Source organism: Octodon degus, unplaced genomic scaffold, assembly GCF_000260255.1.
Source record: "Octodon degus isolate 3935 unplaced genomic scaffold, OctDeg1.0 scaffold00123, whole genome shotgun sequence".
NCBI lineage: Eukaryota > Metazoa > Chordata > Mammalia > Rodentia > Octodontidae > Octodon > Octodon degus.
In genome coordinates this window covers 1,212,417-1,221,273 of record NW_004524699.1, presented here as the reverse complement: position 1 = coordinate 1,221,273, position 8,857 = coordinate 1,212,417, and the positions used below count along the sequence as shown (strand labels likewise).

General features: G+C 60.0%; 1 protein-coding gene and 1 long non-coding RNA gene across 2 annotated transcripts; one reads left to right on the top strand and one right to left on the bottom strand.

The window, feature by feature from the left end:
* LOC111812410 lies at nucleotides 1-1,991 on the top strand. Its single transcript, XR_002817914.1, has 3 exons — nucleotides 1-153; nucleotides 273-431; nucleotides 1,697-1,991. It is a non-coding gene; the product is annotated as an uncharacterized LOC111812410 (long non-coding RNA).
* A 580-nt stretch (nucleotides 1,992-2,571) lies between these two features.
* Nucleotides 2,572-4,249, bottom strand: Lcn9 (lipocalin 9). Its single transcript, XM_004640521.1, has 6 exons — nucleotides 4,154-4,249; nucleotides 3,838-3,974; nucleotides 3,363-3,436; nucleotides 2,964-3,074; nucleotides 2,672-2,773; nucleotides 2,572-2,585 (listed from the first exon to the last, which is right to left on the bottom strand). The coding sequence occupies exons 1-6, from the start codon at nucleotides 4,247-4,249 to the stop codon at nucleotides 2,572-2,574; spliced, it is 534 nt and encodes a 177-aa protein (XP_004640578.1).
* Nucleotides 4,250-8,857: the final 4,608 nt, after the last annotated feature.

Sequence of the window (8,857 nt, the reverse complement as noted above, 5' to 3'; positions counted from 1 at the left end):
TCCGCCTGCCGCACACACGGACACTGTCCTGGCTCCTTCGGGTGAATCTCTTCAATCCCATATTCCGCTGTCATCCTGGGTTGTTCCTATCGGCCCTGAGTCCCATAGGGCAGAGCCTCTGCCCCCCTGGTCACAGCAGCCTCAGCAGGGCAGGTGAGTGGCTCCTCCTGCACCTCAAGGGCCCCACAGAGGTTGCCGCAGGCAGACTGCAGGCTCCTGTGGATGTGGACGTCACCTCCCTGGTTTTGATTTTGTCTTCTGCTTCGTTGCAGGAAGGAGACTCAAAGGTGTTCTTGTCCAGGCCTCTGTCCCCGTGCCCGAGTCCTTTGCGGGTCATGTCGCTGGAGGGTGGGTGTGAGTCCCCAGCCCTAGGACTAGGGAGCCCTCGTCTGCCCGGGACTTTGCCTCCCAGAAGTGGCCTGGAACCTGGGGTAGGTGTGCACACCACTTGGCAGCCCTAGAGTGGCAGCACCGAGGGATGAGAGCAGTGGTCAGTGCAGAGCGCTGTCCTCCGCGTCACCGCGTCATTGCGCTCTTGGCATCCTGCCTGGTGCCATTTTATTTCCCCACCTGTTGTGTCGCTCTCTCCACCTCCTCCACGTCTGCCCAGCCTACCTGGCCCTGGCTCTCTGCCCCAAGGCCAGCTTCCCTGCCCTGACCTTGTCCCCCATCCCTGTCGAGACTGCCAGAGCTGCAGGCCAGGGCCAGCCCCACACTGAGCAGGACCGGGCAGGGAGGGCCTGTGGGGACCCACATGCTGCCAGGCAGCTCCCTCCCACAGTGGCCCACACTCTACTGCCCCAGGGGCCAGTTTTCCACATCAACCCACATGTGCCCTGTCACGGCTTTGCCAGCCAGGCCGTTCTGTCCCAGTGACCAGGCCTTCAGCAGGGCGATGAGTGGTTGCACACGGCCTCCATCCCACAGCCCCACCTCAGCCCTGGCCTTCTCTGGAAGTCTCTGGTACTCGGCTTTGCTGGTGAAGTGAGCCGCGGGGCAACCTCCGCAGGGACCACAGCCTAGACTGGGCCCCAACACAGAGCCTTCCGGGAATAAAATGCTCCCCACCAAGGGCCGCAGAGCATTCCCCACAAGGCCCTTGATCCCCGGGGCGGTCAGGAGGTGGAGGGTCCTGGGCAGTGGTGAAGGGGCCTGGCCCTGGCAGCGGGTGGGGGAGCCAGGGTGGGCAAAGGCCTGGGCCCGACAGCTGCCTGGAGCGCAGCAGCTCCCCGTGGAGAGGACTGAGACTCATTCGCAGTTGCGAGAAGGATCACCAAGTGGTCCCAGGGTCCCCGCCCACCCCCCCAACGACCACAGCAGCACAGTCACACCGTGTCCCTACCATGAGTGGCTCCCCGTGAGGTGGGCCAAGGGCTGAGAGAGGGAGAGAGTGCATGTGTAGCTTTGTGCATTGTCCCCCAGGAGCAGGGCCTGTGCATGAGGCAGGACCCCCCCCCCCACTGCCCTCCTGACCCCAGAGGTGTCTTTGCTGTGCTTCTGCCCCCTTGAGGGCTTGGCAGATGGGGTGGAGGCCGGCTTTCCCACTCTGTAACCCCTCTCAATCATGGTCTGTCCACATGGTTCCCTTCCATGCCAGCCTGTGGTGCTGGCATGGAGGGGCCACTACTATGTGACGTGGCCTTTTGGGGGCTGGGGGCCATGTCCCCTCATTTGGATAGCTGCTTTTCTCCCACAGGATGACATGGAGGCGTGGCCCCAGCCCAGCCAAGACGTGGGCCGGCAGCTGAGGCTCTGGGGCATTCCAAGGCCTCTGCCAGGCTCCTGGGCCCCAGGGCCTGCACACGGCGGAGCCCTCAGGACCCGTGCTTCTAGGCCTGGACTCGGGTAGATGCTGGGAAAGGAAGGATGCGCCCAGGGCAGTCTGTTGGGGTTGCACCATGCTGAGAAAGGAGGTGCTAAATGGTGTCCCCCCAGAGATAAGCCCCTCCTCACTCCTGGACCTGCGGATGAAGTTTATTTGGAAAACGGCTTCCTACAGATGTGCTCAGTGCCTGGGTGTGTGGTCTCAGCCCGGCCTGATCTGCAGACAGGCACCATCACCAGAGGTACAAGATCTGGGGGCTCTTGGAGACAGAGGCAGAGGCTGGGATGAACCAGTCACGAGCCAGGGGACACTGAAGCCACCAGCAGCCAGGCGAGGCAGGACGACTTTTCCCAGCACCCTGGGGAGCGTGGCCTTGTGACACCCGGACCTGGGACATCAGGCTGCAGGGCTACAAGAGAGTAAGGCCTCACTGCCCTGCATGCCACTGGCCAGCAGCCTCTGTGGCCCAATTTCCTGCACTGCCCAGACCCTGCCCCCACGAGGACAGGAGCCCGACTCTAGTGTGCAGGACAGCACCGCCACCACATGCTCTGCATCCCAGGAAAGCCTGGTGGCCAGGTGAAAGGTGGGCTCAGAGAAATGGTGCTCCTAGCCTTGTGGGCTGAGACGCTGGCCTCTGACGTGGACCCCAAGCCGCCGCCATCCAGTGCCCCTGCCACCCCGGGCTGTGTGTCTGGTGCCCATCAAAGCTCACGTACCTTAAGGCTGGGCCAGTTCCACTTCCACTACATGCAGGGACCTGGGGAGACAGGGCTCTCAGACAGGTAGGGGGCACATCCCAGCCCCAGGCTCCTTCCACGGGCCCCAGGGAGAGGGGGAGCCCACCTTTCTGGGCCAAATTGATGCTGTTTCTTGGACTCATCCTGTACTTGCTGTAGGCTCTTTTGAATCTGTCCAGGAAGGGCCTGCCAAGCACTGGTGTGCGTCCTGAGGACAGATTTGGAGCCATTATGAGGGAGTCTGTGGGCTGCACCTTGCCCAGAGAGGGCTGTGCCAAGTGCGTTAGGGTGCTGAAGCCCCATCTCGGGGCTGGTCTGGAAGGCCCTGCCCCGCCCAGGGCTGTGCAACCGGGTCCCCCCAGCCAGGCCCAGTGGCCCTGGCAGCCAGGGCTCAGTACCATAGAGGGCCAGCACTTGGGTCTTGGTGCCATCGCGGGTGTTCTGCATGTAGAGGATGAGGTACACCCAGTAGTCTGTCTCCAGAACCAGCACCTTGTTCTCCCCCTCGTCTGTTGGAGACACAGCTCGGCACGGCCCTGGTACAGCCCACGTTCCCCGGGCTCTGGGGTGCATGCAGTGGACTGTGTGAGACCCAGCTCCAGGGCACTTTGAGAGCCGAGGGTGTCCAGGCAGGTGCCAGCCTGGGGGAGGTCCCTGCACAGTGGCGGGCAGCCCCTAGGCCCCTGCATGCCACCTTCCCACAGAGCAGCGGCCGCCCAGCCGACCTGGCCCATCAGTGGCCCAGGGAAGTGGGCCAGGCCCCAGCGGAAGGAATTCCTGGCTCCGGCCCAACTTACAGGCAATGGAGAACTCCCCGTTCTTCTGTGTTTTCTCGCAGGTCACAGTTATGAACACACACTCCCTCTGCAGCCTAAGGAGCCAGGGAGATGGTTCAGTGGAATAAGCACTTCCCCAGCAAGCGCAAGGGCCTGAGTTTGCTCCCCGGTTCCTCAATAAAAAAAAAAAAAAAAAAAAAAAAAAAAGACAACCCCTCTGCAGCCTGGACACCGCCAGCAGCCTCAGGTGGGCACCAGCCCCAGGGGCCATACGAGAAGAGCACCCCAGCGCGGGGGGCTCCCCATGTTCCCCTCCAAGCCGTGTCAGGCAGCCCCTCCCCCAGCAGGCTCCCCAGTCTCTGCCATCCTGACACCCCACTGTGGGTCCCACGACCTATGTGCCTGGGACAGCAAGCTTGTGCATGCCCGTGCGGGGTAGGGTGGGGCGGGGCGGGGCGGGGCAAGCCCCCCAGGACCTTGACTGTGTGACACTCACATGAAGCGGAAGTTAAACAGGAGGCTGCCGTTCTTTAGGAGCTCGATGCTCTGGATGAAGAGGCGCAGGTCCCCGTCCACGCCAATCCTCGTCATGTTGCTGGAGGCCAAGGAGATCAAGAACCAGGGCCCCTCGACCTGGGGGATGGCTGGGGTGCTGGGGCCTCTCCTGCCCTCCGCTCCCTGCCCTCCCTGTCCCTTCTCCTCAGTCCCCCCTTCTCCTTCCCTCTGATAAGCGCCCCCCAGCCATGGTCGCCAGGCAGCTGTCCTTGTCCCGGGCCAGAGACCCCAGTGCAGGCGCACAGGTTCCAGCCTACCCTGGCCATGTTGAAGTCCTGCTCCACAATTTCCTCGGGGTGGAACTCCTGGGCCAAGGCCAGGCTCAGCATCAGGCCCAGCAGAAGCAGCGCCATGGTTTCTGGAGGGCGCTCAGCCAGCCACCCACCTTTTATATTGGCTCTGCGCCCTCCTTGCAGCCCGGGGGAGGCACCATCTCCGGCCCATCCACACATCCTGTGCCCACCACCGTCACCGGGAGCTCAGCCAAGGGCCCCAGCAAGGCTGCCCTCGACTGTGCCCAGCCCATCTAGGAGCAGCCACTGGGCCACTGGACTCAGTGTCAGAAAGGGCCAGAGGGAGGCAGGCAGGATGCTGGCCACGTACGGGCCTGGCCCTCCCTGCATCTCTTGCCCATGGTCCGCAGGGCCCGCCTGCCCCCACCGGCCTCGGGATCTCCTGAGCAGGACCTTTAAGCTCCAAGGGGCTTTAAACATGCTGGCTGTGCGTCCAGCCAGCAGAGTGGCCACCCTAGATGTTAAGTGACCTGGAGGGAAGCTCCAGAACTGGGAAAGCACCAGGTCCAGGGAGGCCTTGAAGTAGCCGGACAAGGCAGGCAGATGGCGTCTCGGCTGGGACCGCGCAGGGCAGAGGGCCTGAGTGGAGTGACCTGGGGACTGGCCTTCTGTGCCCGTCCTGGCAGGGGGGCTCGGGAGGTGGTGCCGGCAGTGTCCTGGGCTCCTCACGCGCGGGGTGCACTGCAGTGTCCGGATGCCAGACGCCATCTGCCCGGGGTAGCTGAAGGTGGTTTGGGGTGTCTGCCTTCCTGTGCTCACACCCCACCCTCCAGGAGGTCTGCACCCCTGCCTGGGCTGTTGGGTGTTCCAGGAGCCCCCATAGCAGCAGTCTGCTGTGTCCCCACCTGCTCTGCCCACTGGAGACACCAAGAGGTAGATGGCCAGTGTGGCTCCGGAGTCCCAGGCGCCCCTCTGGCTTCCCTCTCCACCAGCCCCCTCTGTTCCCCATGTTGGAGGGAAGCCCCATCTCCCAGACACGAGGTCTGGGGGACCTGCTCACCCCCTAGGAAAGAGACGCTGACATTCCCAGGGACATCGGCTTTCTTCCCCACCAAGTTGCACTCTTCTTGATAACTTATTAAATATTTGGGGGACTTTTGGCTTGTTTGTTTTCATTTTTGAGACAGTCTCCCTATGTAGCCCAGGCTAACTTAGAACTTGAGGCAATCCTCCTGCCTCAGCCTCCTGAGTGTGGGGATTTCAGGCTTGTGCCACCATACCCAATTCACTGTTTTTAAGATTTAAGAAACTGCCATTCTAAAGGGAGAACACCCCTACTTAGGGAGAACCCATGTAGTGTCTTTGTCCTCCTGGTGTGGGGCCTCCCTCTCTAGTCTTGGGTTGCTGTCCAGCCAGGCAGCTCCACACAGGCCCAAGGGGCTCAGCAGGCCGGAGAGGGTCAAGGCAGTGTCCTAGGACCTGTGGGATCCCATGCTGGGAGTGTGGGGAGCAGGACACCCCCTCTGCATAATGACCAGGGCCTCCTAGAGCGTCCATCAGCCCTGCCCCCCAAAGACAAGTGCAAGACAGGAGGTAGCAGTTCTGCTGACATAAAGCAGGACGGACGGAAGGAAGATGCAACCGCGCACAAGCAGCATGAGCCTGCAAGGAGCTGAATCCATCCCAGGCTGCCGAGGGGCCGGCCGGAAAGTCGGCTACTGGACCGGGGCTTCCTATGCGCTGATCCTCAGGAAAGCGATCGACAGGACCCTACTTGCAATGGCAGGAATCATCCAAAATGACCCAGGCCATGTGGAGAAAACGACAGCCTCTCTAAAGACCAGAGAAGGTGTGCCACGTGAGGAGATGCGTGTGTCAGACGGAAAGGCCGCTTTCTGCAAACACAGCCGCACTCTCGCTGCTGCGCGCGGGCCTGCACCGAGGCGCGCGCGCAAGGTTCCCTGGGAAATGGGCGGGGCGCCGCGCGCGTCCGCTTTCCTTCCGAGACGGAACAGCGCGGCAGGCTGGCTGCAGAGACGGGGCGTTCGCTTGGGCTGGTGGTTCTGAGGCGCAGGCTCAGGGGACTGCGTCTCGTGACACTTGTCTTAATGGCAGAGACTGGGGTGCCACCGGGCGTCACGGGGCAGGAGGCCTGTGTGCACATGTGCGGGCGCCTGCACGCGAGAGCGAGTGTGCGCTGGGCCGGCACTGTTGTAGGCACCGCAGACAGCAGGCCCGGGGTGTGTGCGCGTGCTCCGAGCACTCAGGAGGCTGAGGCAGGAGGAGTGCTTGAGCCCGGGAGTGTCATTCAGTAATGTGACAGAATCGGTGCCGCTGCCCCTGGAAGTGATCGGGTCAGCCTGTGCCGGGGGCAGGCAAGGGACAGCCCTACGGGGCTCAGACCCATGTGTGGGAAGTAGCTGTGACAGCTGAGCACTCGTGGTGCCCGGAGCCCGGACCTGGCAGGGGACCTTCCACGGACATGCCCTCACCAGGTGAACAACGAAGAGGTCCTGGAGTATGGGCTGAGCTGAGGGTGCCCTGGTGGGAGCAGAGAACGCACAGAGAATGGCAGCGGGGACAAAGCCACACGACAGTCTACAGGCCGAGGCTTCAGGGCTGCTGGGCCCCATGCAGGTGCGCGAGCCGGAGCAGCAGCCGGGCCTACTGAGGCGCACGGGGTCCACGCCAGCGCCTGGCCTCAGTGCCACGTTGCTCTCTCCACACGAGTGTCCTCGTGAGTCCGCATCGGCATCCGCAGAGCTCACTGTCCTGTGCGGAGGGGGCACACCCAGTGACACAAGCTTGGCCGCTCTCAGCCCTCCCCACTCCCTCCCTTGGTCCCCCCAAGAAGGAGCGTCTCCCTCCCTCTCATCCGCCCTCAACTCTGCTCTTTAGTTACAGTACCCATCCGATGTCTAGGCCAGCACCGCTCGCAGGAGCTGAGGTGCCTGGGCCAGGATCGCGTGGTCTGATGCACTGTGAACTGCTCTGCCACAAGGACAAACCTGGGTCCTTGTACGAAAACGCACACAGCTTGAGACCACAGTGCTCAGCAACATGAGCCCGGCACACGGGCTTGGAGAGCGCACAGGTTCTCTCAGATATTGTATAGCTTTTTGGTTATATTTGCCTACTGGGTGTTTGAGACCAAGTCAAAGTAAGGCCATGTCAATCAGAATTAGTCTCTGTCCCTGTCTCTTTCTGTTTCTCCCTCACCCTCCCTTTGTTAAGGTCACTTAAGGCACTTCTGAGCCATGTGCAGGGTCACAGTCTGCTTGAATGTGGCCTTGCACGGACACACACCTCTTCCGTGACCCTGGGTGAGCGTAGAGCCCACGGACTGCTGTGCCCCGGAGCCCAACAGTCTCCCTGCTCAGGAGGTTGCGTGACTCCTCAGAGGCTCAGGTCCTTGAGGGGCGCTCCTTCCTGTCCTGGGTCGTGGCTAGCCACGGAGGGCTGGGGCCATAATCTTGGCTGTCCCCAGCCCAGTCACCTTTTGCACTCTGCTCTCTAAGACTTGGTTGTTGAACACCCAGCTTGGCTGCATCAGTCTTGGGGTGGGGGCCGCAGGCTTTAATCTCAGCTATTATGATCGTTTTCAAATACTGGATGCTTTGAAAGCAGGAAGCACCTGCTGGGTGTGGTGGTGCTTGCCTGTAATGCCAACGCTCAGGAGGCTAAGGCAAGAGGATTGAGCACCCTGAGTTCAAGGCCAGCCTGGGCCACTTGTGAGCTCAAGGACAGCCTCAGTGGTAAAACCCTGTCTCAAAAAGAACAAAAAAAGGGCCAGCGAGATAGCTCTGTGGACTAAGTGCCTGCTTCAGCAAGCACGCACGCCGCCTTTCCAGCCCCGCCCCAGGGTGCACTGAGCCGGCGACAGAGTGCCTGTAATCCCAGCCCTGGGGAGGCTGAGAACAGGAGGATCACTAGCGTCTGAGCTGCGTAGTGAGGCCCTGTGCCTAATACATAAATTTTTAAAAAGACCAAAAAAAGGGAAAGAAAATAGGAAGTGTGACTTGGAACAGCAGCCACCTCCATTAGTGTCAGGAACTGGTGTCATATTTTATTTGTATCTTGGGTAATAGCTTATGATCTTATACCTCTTCAGTTGTCTGTTAGAAGTCGAATTTTTGTAAAATGTTACCAGATAACAGTTACAAAGTTTTACAAGGAAAATTTAAAATTTAGAGCAAAACACAGCATTTAGCACAATAAGGATGAAATTATTATACTAAAACCATTCAGCTTTATAAAAATACATTTACATTTCATTTTAGTATAAAAGTTTATCTTTCTCTATTTATAAAATATTGTATGATGCAAATAAATTCGTATCTGCATTTGCTACTTTTGCCTTTCACACAAGTAAGCACATCCACACGTTCCAAATCTCTCTTCTACAAATCAGAATCAGTCATTAGAAAGCAAGTAGGCGGGGCCGCCCCTTAGCTCAGTCCTTTAAGTGGCTGCTTCAACAACGCAGTCAGGCTCAGGTTGCTGGGGTTCGTTCCCCACAACCCAAGCCAGCCAACCCTGCCCTGAAGGCATTCGGTGCAAACAAAAAGCAAGTAGGACTAGCAAAGGAGTCCAAAAGCCTAGGAACACTTTAAGATGGGTTCCTGATTTTGGTCCTTCCAACAGGACCAAATGCCGGGTCTGGTGCCTGTGACCAGAACCTCCAGGAGGTTGCCATACCAACGCTCACATCATCAAAGGAGCCTGGGG

What these genes read in the sequence shown, in the direction of transcription:
- Lcn9 (XM_004640521.1), bottom strand. Translation starts at nt 4,249, where the DNA reads ATGGCGCTGCTTCTGCTGGGCCTGATGCTGAGCCTGGCCTTGGCCCAG. An exon ending in AGGACTTCAACATGGCCAGG is followed by an intron (nt 3,975 to 4,153) that starts GTAGGCTGGAAC and finishes GCCATCCCCCAG; the next exon opens with GTCGAGGGGCCCTGGTTCTT. An exon ending in CGGGGAGTTCTCCATTGCCT is followed by an intron (nt 3,075 to 3,362) that starts GTAAGTTGGGCC and finishes TGTCTCCAACAG; the next exon opens with ACGAGGGGGAGAACAAGGTG.